The 19,201-nt window shown below is 54.7% G+C and overlaps 1 protein-coding gene and 1 long non-coding RNA gene across 2 annotated transcripts in view; one reads left to right on the top strand and one right to left on the bottom strand.

The window, feature by feature from the left end:
- The window catches only part of MYO7B (myosin VIIB), a 37,863-nt gene that overhangs the window by 11,027 nt on the left and 7,635 nt on the right, over nt 1-19,201 (top strand). The window contains exons 7-17 of the mRNA XM_055380671.2: nt 1,718-1,795; nt 1,944-2,071; nt 9,425-9,551; nt 11,064-11,183; nt 12,284-12,457; nt 13,177-13,404; nt 14,481-14,648; nt 16,088-16,205; nt 16,297-16,423; nt 17,475-17,638; nt 18,748-18,929. Coding sequence (XP_055236646.2) covers nt 1,718-1,795; nt 1,944-2,071; nt 9,425-9,551; nt 11,064-11,183; nt 12,284-12,457; nt 13,177-13,404; nt 14,481-14,648; nt 16,088-16,205; nt 16,297-16,423; nt 17,475-17,638; nt 18,748-18,929 — 1,614 coding nt within the window. The remainder of the gene's footprint in view (nt 1-1,717; nt 1,796-1,943; nt 2,072-9,424; nt 9,552-11,063; nt 11,184-12,283; nt 12,458-13,176; nt 13,405-14,480; nt 14,649-16,087; nt 16,206-16,296; nt 16,424-17,474; nt 17,639-18,747; nt 18,930-19,201) is intronic.
- LOC129532210 (uncharacterized) lies at nt 15,110-18,750 on the bottom strand. Its single transcript, XR_008677855.1, has 2 exons — nt 18,540-18,750; nt 15,110-17,616 (listed from the first exon to the last, which is right to left on the bottom strand). It is a non-coding gene; the product is annotated as an uncharacterized lncRNA (long non-coding RNA).

Here is a 19,201-nt window from a genome sequence, read left to right on the forward strand (position 1 = left end):
CCCATGTTCTACCCTGCCCTCTAATGAAAGTTAATTCACATCCATTTTTGGTCAGAAGTCCTTCCTAAGGTCCATTTCCATGCTGTCATCTTAGTGGAACTAACCAAGAACAGTCCAAATGAATTACAAGCAGTGACAGCACTCAGTGGCCCGCCAGTGGCAGGAGCCCATGACTGCCCCATGTGCCAGGTAACCAGCTGGGACTTAGCTCAATACCTCTGGGGTCCTGTGTGCAGACTAACTGCATAGGAATCTAAAGGAGCCTGCAGCCCCATCACATGGCCAACCTTGTCCAGGAATTACAGAGAAGTTGCCCAGGCCCAAGCCCTGACTCCTTGATCTCTAGAGGTATGGGCTCTGCCAGAGTGTGTCAGATATCTGTAGCTGTGTAACAAATTACCCCCCCAAACCTAACTGCTTCAAATAGCACACATTCATTATCTCACACAGTTTCTGAGGGTCAGGAGCAGCTTAGCTGCATAGTCCCAGTTCAGGGTCCCTCATGAGGTTGCTGTCAAGCTGTCCACTGGGGATGGTGTCATCTGAAAGCTTGACAGCTGGAGGGGCTGCTCCCAAGAGGGCTCACTCACATGGCTGTTGGTGGGAGGCCTCAGTTCCTTGTCATGTGGGCCTTTCCACAAAGCTGCCTGGGCATCCTCACAACATGGCTTCCCTCAACATGAGTGATCCAAGAAGAAAAGCAAGAAGGAAGGTGCAAATGTCCAGTCTTGGAAGTCACATACCTGTGGCTGTGGGAGGGGCCCACACAGGGCAGGAATTTCAGGACGCAGGGATCACGGGGGCCACATTGGAGGCTGGCAGCCACTCAGGGAAAAGACTCTGGGAGGCAGTCCAGCCAACCAGCACCTCTGAAGGGTGGACATGGGGGGAAGCAGGACTGGCTTCCCAGAGGTCAGATCTCAGGTTTTCTGTCCTGCATGTGTTTATTAAGTATCCATGACGTGCCCCAGACACAGAGCAGTGAGCCCAGCAAGCCTCACTGCCCTCACGGACTTTGCCAGCTCATGTGTTTCATGGCCAGCCCCTGCACGGTAAACCAGCTTTGACGCACCCAGGAGCTGGTGCCTGGCCCTGGACCAGGCTGACCCCCACCCAAGCTCAGTCCCACACTGAGCTCCAATTTTGGCAGCAAATTCTTCTCATGACACCATCCTGAGAAGGGGCGGCCTCTGCCTAAGGACAGCAACAGATCCTAGTGGCTGCAGCCAGTCCCTCCCTGCTACCCGGCCTCTCAACCCCGGCTCTTCGGATCCCCTGCAGAGCACCTTGCAGTGGCAGAGCATCCTGCTTCATCTGCTATCTTTACTGAGAATGACCATGGCCTGGGGCTGTCCTAAGCACCTGGGCTCAGACCCAGTCCCACCTCCCAGGGGTTTACTGGGGAGAGGCACAAGCTTTGGGATCAGAACAGCCCTGAGCCCCTCCCTGGGGGCTGGTGACCCACTGAGCAGCTTTTGTCTAGTCTCTTGCCTTCCCTGAGCCTCTGATTCCACACCTGGAAGTGAGGATGGGACATGCACCTGTATGTGTGTGTGGTAAAGCTCTACCAAGCTGAGGGACTGCATGGTGCTTTATAAATCGGGCCAGGAAATGGCTGGGTGAAAGGGACACGTGCTCCACCCCAGGAGGCTGTGGGGTCAGCATCACTGAGGTAAGCCCAGGCTCACCTTCCTGCGGGAACTGTCTCCCTCCACAGAGATCTGGCTGCAAGGACAAAGGAACCAAGGATATCTCCTCCATGAAGCTGAAGCGGTCCTCCCGGATCACGGGCCAGGTGAGCCCAGAGCACAGAATCTCTGCTCCCAGCTGCTGCTGGCCTGCTGCAGGGTTCCAGTCTATTGCTTCCCTCCCTGTGCACCAGTTTCCTACTTGGCAGATGGGGAGAATCATAGCTGTCCTGATGGCTGCCTTTGGGTTTTAAGGTGGCCAGCCAGCTGAACATTGGAGAGGAGGCATTAGAGCCCAATGGCCTTGGTGCAGACCGGCCCATGTCCAACCTGGAGAAGGTGCACTTCATCGTGGGCTACGCCATCCTGCGGCCCAGCCTCAGGTCAGTTCCCACTCCCATCCCAGCCCCATTCAGAGCATCAGATGTCCTCGCTGGCTCTCAGCCCATGGCCACAGCCTCCCCCATCACCCCTATGACACCTCCTTGTCCTGCGGCCTGCAGGCTGGGTCTCAGGACAGCAGATGTCATAGCTACCGAGGGTTCTCTATGTGTTCTGCCTTTTAAAAAAGCCATGAGTAAAACCCGGTTTTAGGAAAAGAGTCATCATGGACCAGTGATTCCTTTTAGAACAGGATGTAGTGCAGGGCCCTGTAAATGAGTGGCTTCCTCATTTATATTATACATTTTGTGCTTTATATACAATTTGCTTTATAGGAATGGGTTTCTATACCAATTAGAAGAAACACGTATAGTCAGCCTGCAAACACTGCAGTTCCCATCCGTGTTGGCTGAATGCGTAGAAGCAGAATCTGAACCTACAGAGGCTGATTGTTCACTGCTTTAAGGGACAGACTACTGTGTTTTAGGGGTTCACTTACTTTAGGTTAATACTTTTAACAAAATTTGGGAAACTGTTGGTCATTATTTCTTCACATATTTTTTCTACCTCATTCTGTCTCTCTCCTTTCCTTCAAAATCTAATTAAGCCTCTGTAAGATTGTTTTATATTGTTCTTCAGGTACCTAGGGGTCTGCTTATCTTTTCTTTCTTTTTTCTCTGTGTTCTTTAGATTGGATAGTTTCTATTGACCTGTCTTCAAATTTACTGATCTTTTGTCTTCCCTAGTCTGCTGTCATATCCATCCAACAAATGTTTTATTTCAGATATTGTATTTTTCAGTTCTAGAATTTGTACTTGTGTCTTTTTTATATTTCTGTGCCAAGATTTCCTGTTTGTTCATTCACTATGAGCATTGTTTCCTTTATATCCTTGAGCAGATTTACAGTAGTTTTTAAATCTTTTCTGCAAATCCAATACCTGGGTCATCTCACGGTCAGTCTCTATTAACTGTCTTTTCTCTTGAGGATGGTGGTGTGTTTGTTTGCTCATATATCTGGTACTTGACTGTTTTTTCCTCATAAGTCTAGTACTTTTGGGTTGTATCCTGGACATTGAGGACGATATGTTAGAGACTCTGGATTCTGTTATACTCTTTCAAAGAGCATTGATTTTTTGTTTTAGGAGGCAACTACCTTGGCTGGACTCAACCTCTGTCTCCTCCATGATGAGCAGAAGCTAGAATCCCTGTTTAGTTATTTTTGCCTTGGCTAGAGTACCTGGAGTCTGCCCCACCATGTGTGTCAGGGGGCAGCCAGAGATTTGGGAAGATTTTATGTGCAAAATTTAGGACTCCTCTGATTCTCTTTATTCCAAGATTTCCCTTCTCACTTTCAAGCTGCTGTGGGTACCCTAAACTCTCTCCTCTGGTTCTTCAAGCCAGTAAGACTACAGGGCTTCTCAAGTTTTAGCTGCCTGCATGACACTAGCTGGGCAAGTCTTCTGACTGAGCTGGTTCTAATTCTCTCATGGTTAATCCTCACTGGCCACCACACCACACCCTCCAATATGGCAGACACATAAAAGCTATATTCGAATGATGTGTACTTTGGGTTCTTCAGACACCCCCTATAGGCACTCCCATACAGTGCTGGTGTCCAGCAGTGATACTGTCCAACACTGATCCCTTGAGACTTCCTACTGACTCTAGGCTGAAGTGGAACATCCCACAGCCTCTTACTGCTGGGGACTTCTAGAAAATGGGCTGCCTGCTTGTGTGGGATCCCATCTAGATGCCTGAAGCTCAGCTCCTTCCATGACATCTTTTGGTCAGCAGGAAGCTCATGCCTGCCCAACCATACAGTACATGTGCAGCTCCCATCTCCTGTCCTCTCTCCTCCTTGCCCATCAGGATGGGCTCAGAATTCTCCAGGAACAAGCAGGCGCTATGTCTTTGTTCATGGAGGTCCCTAACTCCAGAGTACAAAAGTCAAGCACTGGCAAGAACTCAATCAACAGGCTCTATTCTAGTACCCTGGGAGGTGGCAAATGGGCTTCTGGAGCTCAGCAGGCATCAGATGGGGAGTGACATGGGTCTCTTCTCTGGCAGCCCCCAGTTCTCCTGGGGTCCCCCTCACCAACCTCATCACTTACAGGGAGTGGAAATGGGACAGATCTCTCTACCCCCATGAAGTCCCTTCCAGGAATCACATTCCAAATTTCTTATCTTCCCTTATGCAGGCTGGAGGTGGCTTGGTGGCTGCACTAGTTCTGCCACCTTTTAGTAAATCCTACAAGAATGTGTCTCTTTAGAACGTTGGATGTGAGCATCCATTTGTCCTTGGCTGCAGGGCCTTGGTGAAATTCCCAGACAAAGCAGATGCCCCGTTCCACATCTGTCACACATTCCACACACACTTGCTCATTACCCACTCTGGGTCAGGCCCCAGCCTGAGGGCCAGGGACAGAGATGAAGAAGACATGGCTCTGTCCTGGAGGAGCTCACCCTTTAGCTGGGGGGCACGAGAGGACCAGGAAATTCACAATGCCAGTGAATTTCCTGGTCCTAAGATGGACCAGTGCTAAGATGGAGGTCTGTTCAGGGCCCCACAGGTGCACCAAGGAGTGGCCTTAGTGCCTACCTGGGCCAGGAAGGAGGAGGGGTGTTTGCCAGACAGAGGGAAAGGGTAGACAGGTCACCTCTGACAGACTGCCATGGTTACTACTTGAGACCATCACTACAATAGTTACTACTGTCACTACTTGAGACCGTCGTTATGAGACAGAACAAAGGGGGATGAATGTAGAAATGAAAACTTAAGACAAAAGAAACTTTTAAAGGAAGGGGCCAGGGGAAGAAAAAAAGGGGCTCCCTGCTCCTAGTGAGCAAAGACAGCCCCCACCCTGAGCTTCTTCAGCCCTTAGTATTTATTGGGTAGAATGAGCAGGGAGAAGGAGGTAACGATTGGTCAGCTGCTTAATTGATCACAGGTTCATATTATTACTAACAGGCTTCAGGTGTGCCCTGTAGATAATCACAAGAAACACTTGTGCCTGGGTCGTGACTGCCCTCAGCACTCCTTCTGGGCAGTAGACGCGGTTTGTCAGTTTGCCAACATTCTGCTTTTATGAGAACAGTTTGCTGTTTGCTCATATAGCCTCCAGTGGTATACTAGATCATGACCCTCACTCTTTCGGCCTGCAACATCTCTCCCTTTTTGTTTTGAATTAATTGAGAAAGGCAATTGCAGGCTGTGCAGCCCTTAATTGCCAGTTGGTGGTTTGTTCCGTCTTCGCATTCAGCTGGTACTGGGGGAACCAGGCCCGTGGTTGGGATCCACAGGTCCCTCCAGTCTCCCGTTGCATGGTCGCACACAACTTGAGGGCACCTACATGGTTTGTTCATTTCCTGTGAAAACACAAGCATACCCTCGTTCCCACAATAGTAAATCTCCTGAAACAGAAGCAAAGGCTTTTGTGGCTGCAGCTGGGAGGCATGCCGTCACTGAAGCATCTGCTCCACAAGCTGCAACTCAGCTTCTGCCTCTTTGGGTAATTACCGCGGGGTAAAACTCCACTGATAGCAAGAGGCAGGCTCTTTCTGATTAACAGAAGGCACAGAGAAAACAAATCAAGAGTTTATCCTTCTTGTGCAATAACAGTAAAAAAAAAAAATCCTCAAGCTCTATTACCATGAGACATCGTATCCATAAGCCCACAAAATCTACTTTCTTCAACTTACACTGCACAAGTGGATCTACTAGATGCTATGGGTTGTGATAGATAAATCTGTCTCCTAGTTGTACTTCCAAATCCCTGACCTCCTCGCTTCTTCTTACGTAGAGAAGGGTACAATTTACAGGGAATAAGCAACAGTTGAGCAACTTATTCTCCGGGTTCAAAAACCCAAAGGCCTTGTGATATCACCACCACCTGAATTTCTCCTTCACAATCCGAATCAACAACTCCTGGGGTTACAATAATGTCCTGTAAATTAAGACAGCTTTTACCTAAAATTAATCCCACATATCCTGTTGGCAAAGGTCCCCAAATACCGGTGGGAATCTTAGTGAGTTTGTCTCCTCCAGTTAACATAACACACTCTGACTGGGAGATCCAATCCTGCATTTCCAGGCATTCCTGGAGAGAGAGATTTAATGTGCCTCCGGAGACCCACCCCTGAAGCGGAGCTGTGGCCTGGATGGGGAATGCCCTCATTGTTTGAGGTGCCCGGGTCCAGGCCCCCTTCTCATTTCCCGACAGGGGGGTGCCATTTTGATGAAATTTTGAGTGGCACTGATGAGCCCAGTGATTTCCTTTATTGCAATGAGGGCAAAGTCTTGGTGTTTTTCTGTTGGGAGGGGAACCGTGTTATAAGATCCCTTTTGCCCAGAGGTCTGGCGGTGTTCTTTTTTGAAATGTCCAATTTTCCTACATTTATAACATTTTCCCACTTTAGGGCTTAACCCTTGGCTTCTTTTAGATCTGTCAGTTACCAAATTAGCCATTGCCTGAGTCAACATTGCAGAGCAGTGAAGCTCAGTTCCCACATCTTGACAAGCTCTGAGAAAACCTCCCAAGTCCTCTGCACATCTCACAGGTACCAGCGCACGTTTACAAGCCACGAAAGACAAAGCTAAAGTTCGCCTTTCTGTAGCTGCAAAAGAAGATGGTACAAGCCAATTTTCATCCTTCCTCTCCTGTTCACCACTTTCGATAGGTGCTGTAGGTGGGGCAAAAAATTCTCTCAAACCCTGAAATGACAAGAAAATGGTATGTACCAAACTCCAAACAAGAAAGAGAAGAGAACCAAATTCTTCCCCATGTTACCCTGATTGAAAAACTTCCCGTTCTTTGTACCTCTAGGACACTGACCAGTACGTTTTTAAAGCACTGACCTTATGCTGCCAGCAGACTTGTAACGGGGTTTCTTATTCATCTGGTTGGTTTTAGTTTTTTCTGGGCTTTAGTATTTTGTGTTTTTTTTTGCTCCAGCAGACCTTCCTTGCTCAAGTCCCTATAGGACCCTATTGTCCCTATCTGTTCCTGTCTGTCCCTGCAAGTTTCTCCTAGTCTTTGCTAGTCTTTGTCTATCGCTATCTGTCCCTGTCTGTCCCTATAGTCCCTGTTAGTTCCCGCAAGTCCTTGTCTTTCCCTAGCTATCTCTGTTTGTCTCTATCTCTGTTTCTATTTATCCCTACTTATCTCTATTTGTCCCCGCAGGCCTCTTCAGGTCCCTTCAGGTCTGTTTGTCCCTGATTGTCCCTGTCCAGGCAGCACTTGCAGCAGTTTGCCACTGTTACTACTTGAGACCGTCATTACGGGAGTTACTACTGTCACTACTTGAGACCGTCATTACGAGATGGAACGAAGGGGGATGAACGTAGAAATGAAAACTTAAGACAAAAGAAACTGTTTTAAAGGGGCCAGGGGAAGAAAAAAGGCTCCCTGCTCCTAGCAAAGACAGCCCCCACCCCGAGCTTCTTCAGCCCTTAGTATTTACTGGGTAGAATGAGCAGGGAGGAGGAGGTAACGATTGGTCAGCTACTTAATTGATCACAGGTTCATATTATTACTAACAGGCTTCAGGTGTGCCCTATAGATAATCACAAGAAACACTTGTGCCTGGGTCGTGACTGCCCTCAGCATTCCTTCTGGGTGGCAGACGCAGTTCGTCAGTTTGCCAACATTCTGCTTTTATGAGAACAGTTTGCTGTTTGCTCATATAGCCTCCAGTGGTATACTGAGCTGATCATGACCCTCACTCTTTCAGCCTGCAACAGTCACCCTTGAGACAGCCCACAGGGTCTGGAATTTATGAGTGGTTTGCCATTGTTGGGGCATGGAGCTTGGATTCCATCCTAAGGGAAGTGGGGAAAGTTTTAAGCAAGAGAGGATCTTGATCATATTTGACTTCCAGAAAGACCTCCCTGGCAATGTGGCAGGATGGAGCCTGGGGCTGGGAGGCCAGGCAGGGCTGCTACAGAGATCCAGAGAGAGCTGATGAGGAATTGCCCAAGGAACAGGAGCCAAGAGGAGGGGACAGAGGCAACATGCAGGAGACAGATGGTAGCATGTGGGCGCTGGTTGGATTGTGGGGGCTGGTTGGATTGTGGTGGCTGGTTGGGTTGTGGGGGCTGGCTGAATGGTGGGCACTGGTTGGATTGTGGGGGCTGGCTGGATGGTAGAGGCTGGTTGGATTGTGGTGGCTGGCTGGATTGTGGGGGCCGGTTGGGTTGTGGTGGCCGGTTGGGTTGTGGTGGCTGGTTGGGTTGTGGTGGCCAGCTGGATGGTGGTGGCTGGCTGGATGGTGGGGGGTGGTTGGATGGTGGGGGGTGGTTGGATTGTGGGGGCTGGTTGGGTTGTGGGGGCTGGATGGTGGGGGCCGGCTGGGTGGTGGGCGCCGGCTGGGTGGTGGGGGCCGGCTGGGTGGTGGGGGCCGGCTGGGTGGTGGGGGCTGGATGGATGGTGGGGGCTAGTTGGATTGGAGGAATGAAGGGATGGGAGGGCTCCAGGATGACCCCCAGATTTCCAGTTTGGGTGAATGGCTGATGGCGATGCCTGTAGACCACAGAAAGAGGAGGGATGCAGGAACTCAGAGAGCCAACCATGCACATTGCTTCCCATCTCTGTTCGGTGATGTCGTGTCGCAGTTGACATTGGCTTTGGTGGGAACATGTACACCACAGAAATAAGCAAATGCTGTGAATTGGGCTTTTCTTCCTGGGGGAGCTGGTTGATAAACATTTACCAGCACACCACTGAGTATTAGAGGAAAGATGCTGGCCTCTGGAGATGTGGCATTTGAGGTGTTAATGGGCCACTTTTATAACATGATAGAGGCTTGAGTCCATGGGGAAGGACGCAGGAGAGAACCGCCCCCAACACACCCCCACCAGGAGTGGGGAGGCTCCATAGACCGTGGGAGTGGGAATGATCAGGAGATGGGGTTGAGTGGCTCCCATGAAGTCCTCACTTTTCTCTCTGCTGTGGAGGGGAGGGGCTGCATTCAGGGAGGGAGGTGGGGCCTCAAGGCAGAGGGAGAAATGACTGTAATCACCGTGAGACTGGGGATCCCGCACATCTGGGAGCAGATGGGCTGTGCAAAGGGCGCGGCTGCTGAGGACAGGGCTGTGGCTGGAGAACCCGCTGCTTCCTGAAGCCGAGCCCCACCCTAAAGGACCGAGAGCACAGGCTATGGGAGAGGAATCGAGTAGGGATGCAGAGCCTGGTGGCACTGTCCTGAGAGAGGAGGAGGCTGGGCAGGGCCCCGGTGCTGGAGAGGTGCCCTGCATATGGGACCTCTCAGAGGTGCAGAAGAGCTGTGTGCCCAGGTACCCCTGTCTCCTCTCCTCCTCCAGCCCCCAGCCTACTCTCCTAATGGTCTGTGTCTTTCAGGGATGAGATTTACTGCCAGATCTGCAAGCAGCTCTCGGAGAACTTCAAAACAAGCAGCCTGGCCCGGGGCTGGATCCTGCTCAGCCTCTGCCTCGGCTGCTTCCCACCCTCAGAGAGGTTCATGAAGGTGAGAGGGTTCATGAAGGGAGGGCGGGCAGGGGGCAGGTTCTAGTGGGAGCGTAGGTGGCCCCTGGCCCTGGAGCAGGTCCACAGATTCCAGTCCGTGGCCCATTTCTCCTGCTCCTGCAGGCCAGATGGGCAGCCATGCCTATGCTTCTCCAGGCCTCAGTTTCCCCATCTGGAAAAGAGGACCCTGCTCCTGGCTCCTTCCAGCCCCTACGCAGGGTCTGCAGGGCCATTTCACTTTGGCTCAGGTGTCAGGATGGCGCTTCAAGACTAAAATGAGAAGGTAGATGACACGGGCCTTGAAAAGACAGGTGTCCAGGAGTGGGCCCTGCCTGGAGATGTGCCACGGCACCTCTTTCTAGTTCTTAGGACTGAAAATGGAGCTGGGTTGGCTGAGTGTTAGTGGCCCCAAGCTTCACTGATTTAATATGCCTTTAAATTCTGATTATAGAAGTAATATGTGGAAATGCAGAACATCTAAAACCAAAATAAAAGTCACCCCCACACTCAGAGCTAACTTCCATTAATATTTCCTTCTGGCCTTTTGTGGTGTTACAGGGTCCTTGTGATCAAACAGAAAACACTTTCTCACATGTCCCTTTGGGGACAGCAGGAACCACAGTCACTGAAGCCATCTGTGCATGGCACTCAGGGGGCTCCTGACACCAGTAAACCCTTCCAGGCTGTTCCTCCCCACCCCAAGGCAGAAGAAATAACATCTCTCTGTGAGACAAAAAGAGCTTCAATGTGTTTTCTTGAGCATGCTGGGGACATGGACTCTTCTGCAATTTTTTTTTTGTTTTTTTTTTTTTGAGACGGAGTCTCACACTGTCGCCCAGGCCAGAGTGCAGTGGAGCGATCTTGGTTCACTGCATCTTCTGCCTCCCGGGTTCAAGCAATTCTCCTGCCTCAGCCTCTCAAGTAGCTGGCATTACAGGTGTGCATCACCACACCAGGCTAATTTTTGTATTTTTAGTAGAAATGGGGTTTCACCATGTTGGCCAGGCTGGCCTCAAACTCCTGACCTCAGGTGATCCTCCGACCTTGGCCTCCCAAAGTGCTGGGATTATAGGTGTGAGCCACCATGCCTGGCCCCGCACTTTTCATTTACTGTCTTCATTATGTTTTCTCATGGTGTCAACCTCCCAGATGCCAGCTTGATGCCTCGCTGTTCCAGAAGGCACTGGGGTTGGGGGTGGGCATTTAGAGTCCATCTTCCAGTCATTCATCACCATAGAGGCCATCACGATCCAAAACCACACAGCCACCTTTAGGATAGGCCTGCATTATTGTGACAGAGTGTGCACACATCAAGACTATGCACCGTTTAAAACGTGTTGCCAAACTGCTCCTCAGAAACACACTGATCCATGTTCCTTCTAACGGGTGTGAGGGTGCCCCTCAATGCACATTATACACTGAGTATTATAATTCTTAAGTCCACCTGGGTGGTGAGTAGAAACTGGCCTCCTTTCTGAGTGTCTTCCTCCCTTCTCCCCTCCTCACCCACCAGTATCTACTGAACTTCATCGGCCAAGGGCCGGCGACCTACGGCCCCTTCTGTGCCGAGCGCCTGAGACGCACCTATGCCAATGGGGTGCGTGCGGAGCCCCCCACCTGGCTGGAGCTGCAGGTAGGGGCTGGCAGGGGTGAGAGCGGGCAGGGTGGGGTGGTGCAGGCCCCCAGGGACCCCCAGCACAGCTCATGGGGTGCCTTCTCCTAGGACAGAACTTTGTCCTCTGAGCCCCGCCATCTCCTCTGCAGTACCTCCCATGCCAGTGGTCCCTGTGAGTGCCCCTGGGGCTCGGCCTCCCCAGGCATGACCCCCATCTCCAAATCCATATTCCTTTAGGGTCCCACTAGCTAAGGGGAAGATCACCGGACCCACTCATTAGCATTACAGTGCGCCAGTTGCTTCCAGCACTCCCCTCCAAGGGCATTTCACTTGGTGACAAGGGCAGTAGTCACACCATGGTTGGCATCCTTGGTGGCATTGCTATTGGGCACATGTGCCACCTCCACCTGCTTTGGCAACTGTGTCATCTGTGAATTCTTGCTGTTTTCTCAGGAAGGGTCATTCAGAACAGCCAGCCAGGGTGGCGAGAGCACACCTGCACCTGGCTCTACACAAAGCTCTGGCCCCAGCCTAACCCCGGCAGGTGCCCGCCCTGTGACCCGAGGTGCCCTATACCAGGAGCTGTGGGTCACTTCCGCTGCACCTTCTTTCTGTTCTCACCCTGCCCCCAAGCCCACAGGGGCTCCCTCCCACGAGCCCTGGAATTGTAGGTGAACTTGCAGTAGCTGTGCATGTTGACACAAGGGAACAATACGTAAAGGCCCCAAAATGTTCCTGAGTCCTGGACTCAGATTCCCAAGAGCTCCTGGTCTTCTGTGAGGTGAAGTCACTGAACCACACCAAGCTCAGGATTCTCATAAAAGCAGCCACTATGGCCTGAGGCTGCCCCCACTGGAGGTCCAGGAGGACCTGGACGCCTGTGGCTAACATTGCTCTTGCCTGGTTGCTGTGCTTCCAGCGGCAAACACCTGTTGGCCTGAATTTTGTTTTCCATGCCAAGCCCATGGCCTGGGGCTTCAGAGGGCCCACCCCTGGGAACCCACGGGATGGCAAGCAGGGCCCATGGGCTGGGGAGAGGAGGGAGGTCGTGGATGGGGGGCTGGCCTCCTGTCCATAGGTTCCAAGAGGCCAGGGAACTGAATCTCATCTGTCCCCAGGCTGTCAAGTCCAAGAAGCACATCCCCATCCAAGTCATCTTGGCCACTGGAGAGAGCCTAACCGTCCCCGTGGACTCAGCCTCCACATCTCGGGAAATGTGCATGCACATCGCTCACAAGCAGGGCCTCAGCGACCACCTGGGCTTCTCCCTCCAGGTCGCCGTGTACGACAAGGTACCAGCCAGGCACCCTGCCCGTCAGCCGCCTCCCTCATACACCCAGGGAGAGCACCCTGAGGCTCAAGCCCTCTCACCTTTCCAGCCCGGCCACCACCTACCCTCCCAGCTGCCAGGCACAGCACTGCCTACCCTGCCAGCCACCAGGCACAGGCAGGTGCACACACACAGCAAACAGCCTGTCCTCCCGCACTCATATGGTCACCTTGCAGCTGCGCCTCAGCCCCAGCAGTGCCGCATGCACACCTGGTCCCCCACCCAGCAGCCACGCACAGACATCAGGAGCTCACACCAGTCTCCTGCTCCAAACTCCCTCATGCCCAGGAGCTGTGGACACCCCTGCAGCAAACATGGAGGGTCACACCAGCACAGACCCTCACCGCCCACACAGGCACCCCCAATTCCACGCCCACACCCTCAGACTCAGACACACACCAGTCATCCAACCGAGGCGCCGGACGAGTCACATCGGCCAGACTCATGTCTGCCTCCTTAGGGAAGGGGCTGCAGGGAGAGTAATGGGGAGTGGCAGATGGGCCATTGCTGTGTGGAGAAGCCCTTCAGGTGTCCACACGGGCTCAGCAGTGTCCACTCAGCCCGCGCTGGGCTCCAAGGGCCCCAGGCCCTGTCTTCTACGTGCACACACTGACGGTGGGCGTCCTCGTGGGGTGGGGCATGCGACAGCCGCTAACCCCTGCTCCCCGACTCTGGCCTCAGTTCTGGTCCCTAGGCAGCGGGCGCGACCACATGATGGATGCCATCGCCCAGTGTGAGCAGATGGCCCAGGAGAAGGGCGAGAGCCAGCGCCAGTCACCCTGGCGCATCTACTTCCGGAAGGAATTCTTCACCCCCTGGCACGACTCCCGGGAGGACCCTGTCAGCACCGAGCTTATTTACCGCCAAGTCCTCCACGGAGTCTGGTCTGGCGAGTACAGCTTCAAGAAGGTGAGGGGCCTGAGAGCCAGGTCCACCCTAGGCTTTGCTATCAGGAAACATCCCATAGAGGAGGCACCCAACTGGCTTCTGAGGCCAGGTAGAAGGTGGGGGGGCAGGAGGCCGAGGGCAGAGGAATGGGGGCCAGGAAAGGGGGTCACAAGGGTGCAGGTCCCTTCCAGGCCCAGCCTCTGTTTCCTCCTCCCTTAGGCCACAGGTTTGTCCGAGCCTCCAGGGTCCATGGTTCTGGCAGCAGGTCCCAGAGGGCCCAGGCCTTGCCTGGCCTCACCTCTCCTGCTCTGTTTATGGGGCAGTGAGACCTGGTGGCCAAGAACATGGCCTTGGAGCCCTAACACCTAAGTCTGAATCCCACCTCCCCATCTTCTTGGCATTGTGACCTTGGAAAGTCCTGTCACCGCTGAGCCCTGGGCCCTCATCTGACTGCGGGGCTCGGGAGGGGCTCTCACCTGGACCGTGCGGAGCGTACCGGGAGCTCTTTTGTAGGGGATTGTGAGAAAGCAGAGTGATCGTACCCCTGAAGTTCTGGGGGCAGCAGGCACAACCCTCCCTGTGCCAAGTCAGGCAGATGCTGTTCCAGGACCCATTGGAGGCGGCCATAGCAGCGTAGGAAGCCCGCCTGGAAGAGGCATGGGCAGGGGGTGGCAGGGCACCAGGCTCCAAGAGGCTTTGGTCTTCCAGAGGGAAGGGGCTCCTTGGGTCCTGCCCAGCTGGGCCCCAGCAGAAACTCCGCAAGGGGGGCTACTGGTCTCCCTTGACAAGCAAGGACTGGAACTCAGATGAGGAAACGCCTTGTCACTCAGAGCAACCCTGCTGGGTCCACCCCAGAACTGGAGAGCAGCCGTTGTCCTCAGGCAGAGGGCCTGTGAGGCTCTGGCCAAGGCCTCTGGGATTCCCGGCCTGCATGGTGGCCCAGTCAGGGCATGCAGGGAGGGGGAAGGTCCTGCCCGAGCCACAGGTTAGCTCCCCCGTGTTGGGGCAAGAGCTCGGCCACGGGACAGGGGCATCCTGGGGAAGCGGGGAGCTCTCACTTGTCTCACTCGCCCCCGTGGGTGCCCTGGGCTGTGCAGGAGGAAGAACTGGTTGAGCTGCTGGCCCGGCACTGCTACGTGCAGCTCGGCGCCTCAGCGGAGAGCAAGGCTGTCCAGGAGCTGCTGCCCAGCTGCATCCCCCACAAGCTGTACAGGACCAAGCCCCCAGACAGGTGGGCGAGCCTCGTCACTGCCGCCTGCGCCAAGGTCAGCCTGCATGCAGCTCAGGCACCCACCCGAGGGCTCTCCTTCGGGAGGTGGGGGGGCTCATGGTATACAGAGGAGATGGATTCCCTCCCCACAACCCCCACCCCCTGGGGAACAACTAGCCTCAGCTTGACAGTTAAGTAGAGCCCTGTCCCTTCAGGTTTAAGCAGTCCCACTCAGTTCAGCTCTCTGTCACAGGCCCATGCCACCTTCTTCCTTCCAAGCTGGCATCTTGGATGGGTCCCTGTGCTGGTCTGCACTGTGGTGTCTGGACAGGCCCTGGCTTCTTGGGATGAGAGGGCACCTGCAGTGGTTGACTGCTGACCATACCATGGCCTTGGGGGCCCCCCTGTCTGCCTCTGGGCCTCAGCATCCCCTCGCTGGGTGCATGGGAACCCCCCAGGCCAGAGTGTATGGACATTCTAAACATTCGATACATATCGAATATTTTCAAATCACCCTTCAGATTTGATGCATTTATTACATTCCCAAAGCCAGTATATGAATAGCACCCAGCCACTTTTCTAAGAAATAACACTGTATTCAACAGTGAAAAGAGAGTTTGGTTGGATATTACAGTCGGTGATGGACACAGCACAGTGGTGCTTGGGAGAGGAACAGGTGAAGGCGGGGAGTTAGGAAAGAGGAAGGAAGGAGACTGGAAGACAAGGAGCTAGAGGTGGTCCCGGAGAGAGGCCCCCAGAGACACAGAAGAGCTCCAGAGAAGAAAGAAGAGAGGCACCCGGGACACAGACTCGGAGCAAGATGCCCTCCTGCACGGAACGAGTCACAATCCTGCAAGGCATAGGCTGGCAAGAGCGAGCCTGGGCTGGGGCACACAGACAGCGCCTTCCACAGCTAGCACAGCCCCGCCCTACAGATGCTAATGAGGGAACGGGATGGCCTTCCTCCCTCCTCTTAAAGGGTCCCCACGCCCCTCCCAGGTAGAATAGGGTGGCGCCAGGCTGGACGTGGTGGCTCACGCCTGTAATCCCAGCAGTTTGGGAAGCCAAGGCAGGTAGATCATCTGAGGTCAGGAGTTTGAGACCAGCCTGGCCAACGTGGCAAGACCCCCTCTACTAAAAACACAGAAATTAGCCAGGCGCAGTGGCACGCGCCTGTAGTCCCAGCTACTCGGGAGGCTGAGGCAGAAGAATCGCTTGAACTCGGGAGGCGGAGCTTGCAGTGAGCCAAGATCGCACCACTGCACTCCAGCCTGGGTGACAGAGCGAGACTCTGTCTCAAAAAAGAAAAAAAAAGGATAGGGCTGCACCAGTCCCTGGGGACATCCCAGGTGCCTCCCTACAGGATCCGTCTCCAGACACTGGCCTTGTAGAGCCTTCTCAGAAGGATCCATCAACTCTTTTACCCTGAGCACTAGGTGAGGGATTCACTAGGGGAGGCAAGTGACGGAGGTGACATCCAGGATCCCCCCTCAGGCCCCATACACTCAGAAGCAAGCCACACCACTGGCCGTGCGAGAGCAGGTGGTGGACGCCGCCCGCCTGCAGTGGCCGCTGCTCTTCTCCCGGCTCTTCGAAGTCATCACACTCTCAGGTAATGGCATCTGACAGGGGGCAGGGAGCGGGTATGGGCTGGGCACCCAGGGGTCCCATGCAGCCTTCACACTGCCGTCTCTCCTGGCCAGGCCCCCGCCTGCCCAAGACGCAGCTGATCTTGGCTGTTAACTGGAAGGGGCTTTGCTTCCTGGACCAGCGGGAGAAGACGCTGCTGGAACTCTCTTTCCCAGAGGTCATGGGTCTGGCCACCAACAGGTGCGGGCCCTGAGGGAAGATCTCTTCTTACACCCTGAGTCCTTGTGATGCATCTGGGGGCTCGGGGAGAGATGGGGAGAGGGGCAGTGTGCTGTCCCGGGTAACAGGCCGGGGTGGAGGGACAACAATCTACGTATACGATGGCTTCTGTACTTCGGAGCCCCACCCTCCTGCACCAGGCTGTACAGCCCATGAAGTACTCCATTGGGGCATCACACATTGCACTGGCAGCTTCTCTTTGAAACCCAGATCCACCCGGAAAGGGCAGGGAAGCGTGCAGCCTCTGGCGGGCACTTATTTAGAAGGCTCCTTTCTTTGTCATGGACGAGAACTGGTGGCCTGGAGGGTACAGGTTGTCTGGGAAAGCGACAAGGGACAGTGCCTGGTGTGTCCTGGGGCACAGGGCAGGGCTGGGGGGCCTCTTAGGCTGGGGCTGACCCCCACTCCCATGGGTCTCCATGGCTCTCGTTGACTGGGAACTTTTCCATGCCCTTTGGGAAGTCCCACCCAAGCCCTGCCAGAGCGCCCCTTGGTTAAAGCACACGACAGAGTGGCACGTGCATCTCTGGGCTGTGCCAGGTGTACAGTGGCCACCACTCCCCACTGGCCACCTCTCACTGAGGCTGACCATGCTGGGCACTTTCCTGTATGCCACGAAGTACCGACAGCATCACCCATTCTGCAGATGAGTAAACTGAAGCACGCCGAGGTTAGGTGGCTCAGAGTAAGCACATGGCAGAGCCGGCAGCTCATCTCAGCTCTGACCTTTGCAGTGTCCCTGTGGTGTCACTGCACACCAGCCACCTCATTATCTGCCCACAGCCAACCCCACACATGGGCTGCACCACTCTCAGCCTCCGAGGTCCTGTGCTCCGCTGTCCTTCATTTGTCCAGACCCACAGTGGTGTCTGGCCTAGTCCTGGCCCTGGCAGAGCAGCTCTGTGTCCTCATCTGTGACTCAGGGCCCCCAACCCCACCTCCCAAGGCTGTTTAGGGGCTGGATCAGGGGGAGGTGGAGGGGGCTCCTGGTCACGCTGCCCTTCATCTCCAGGGAGGCCCAGGGCGGGCAGAGGCTGCTGCTCTCCACGATGCATGAGGAGTACGAGTTTGTGTCACCCAGCAGTGTGGCCATCGCTGAGCTGGTGGCCCTGTTCCTGGAGGGCCTGAAGGAGAGGTCCATTTTCGCCATGGCCCTGCAGGACAGGAAGGCCACAGGTGCCAGACTGGGTGGGATGGGGTGGGGTGGGGTGGGGTGGGGGAGGGCCACGCATGGGGTCTGTAGGGAGGCGGCATGCTCATCTCCACACAGCAGCCGCAAGGCAAGCAGAGGGAGGGAGGGCCGCAAAACTCTGTTGGGGCAGCTTTAGGTAAGGCCCTGCCTTCTTTCAGCCACTGCTTCCTCTTCTACAAAATGAGGAGCTAAAGGAGGTTGTCTCCAGCCTTGCATAGGCCAGCCATGCTCAGCGCTGCACTGCTGCAGAAGCACTGAGAAAGGCCAGCCCCCAGCCCAGGGAAGTTTTGAACACCATCCCCACAGTGCACTGCTGCAAAAGCACCCCATTATCCCATTTTACAGACATGAGGCCAGAGGCCCAGGGATGGAAGTAGCTCACCCAGGGTCACACAGCTCAAGGGGGTGGGAGCCTAGTTCTTGGCCACAGTTCTCCCATAAGCCAGCACTCCATCGAGAGCTGGGCTGTGTCTCTGGGCTATGGGGGAGCATGACAAAGCCCCAGGACCCCTACTGGCCCAGGCTGCTGGCTGGGTGATCATGGGCGGTGGGTGGTGTGGTTAGTGCAGGGACTTCAGAAGGGGGTGCTGGTTGGGATTGTAGCAGAAGAGGCTGTGCGTAGGGTCTTTGGGCAGTGAGAAATGTCAGCCGAGATGTGCTGCCCTATCACCCCATTCAGTCCTCACGGCCACCGCAGGAGGGAAAGAGGATCGCCATCTCCACATTCCAGATAAGGAAGGGGTCTCGAGAGGCAGGCAGCACTCAGGCCAGGCGTGGGGACTGCCAGCCTGTGCATCCTTCCTCCCTCATCCCTGGCTCCTGGTCAGCCCTCTGAGGGTCTCCCAGGGCTAGGGCTGCAGTCAGAGCTCTCGAGCCCCCACCCACCCTGGGCTCTGTGCCTGTGCAGCTGCAGCAGGTGACAGCCGTCTGAGGCCCCTGAGGTTCCAGTCCCACCATCGCTCACTCTTGGAGTGGTCTTCTGCCCACCACTCTATGCCTCGGTTTCATCTGTCAAAGGAGATGACCCACAAAATGCCAGCACGGCCTCTGGCCCCTGCAGAGCCCTCAGCAAATAGCCTCCCTGCCCTTACAGATGACACCACCCTCCTGGCCTTCAAGAAGGGAGACCTGTTGGTCCTCACAAAGAAGCAGGGGCTGCTGGCCTCTGAGAACTGGACCCTCGGCCAGAACGACAGGACAGGCAAGACGGGACTGGTGCCCATGGCCTGCCTCTACACCATCCCCACGGTCACTAAGCCCTCGGCACAGCTGCTGGTAACTGGCACGCTCCCCTGTCCTCAGCCTGGGTACCCGAGGGCAGGGTGGAGCAGTCCTGGGATGCCTAATTGGGAGGCCTAGCTCAGGGCCTGCAGCCCACCTAGCAGAGGTCAGGAGGGCCACCCGGGCAGCCCCCACCATTCCTGCGGCAAGGTGTGTGTGCAGTGCCAGCCCAGCTTTTAGTACTTAGTAGGTCCTCAATAAATGGGTGTTCCCTCCCTCTTCCATCATGGGGGTGTCCGGGGGACAAACCCAATCTTTCTCTGCCT

The sequence above is a fragment of the Gorilla gorilla genome, chromosome 11 (genome assembly GCF_029281585.2).
Source record: "Gorilla gorilla gorilla isolate KB3781 chromosome 11, NHGRI_mGorGor1-v2.1_pri, whole genome shotgun sequence".
NCBI classification, from domain to species: Eukaryota; Metazoa; Chordata; class Mammalia; order Primates; family Hominidae; genus Gorilla; species Gorilla gorilla.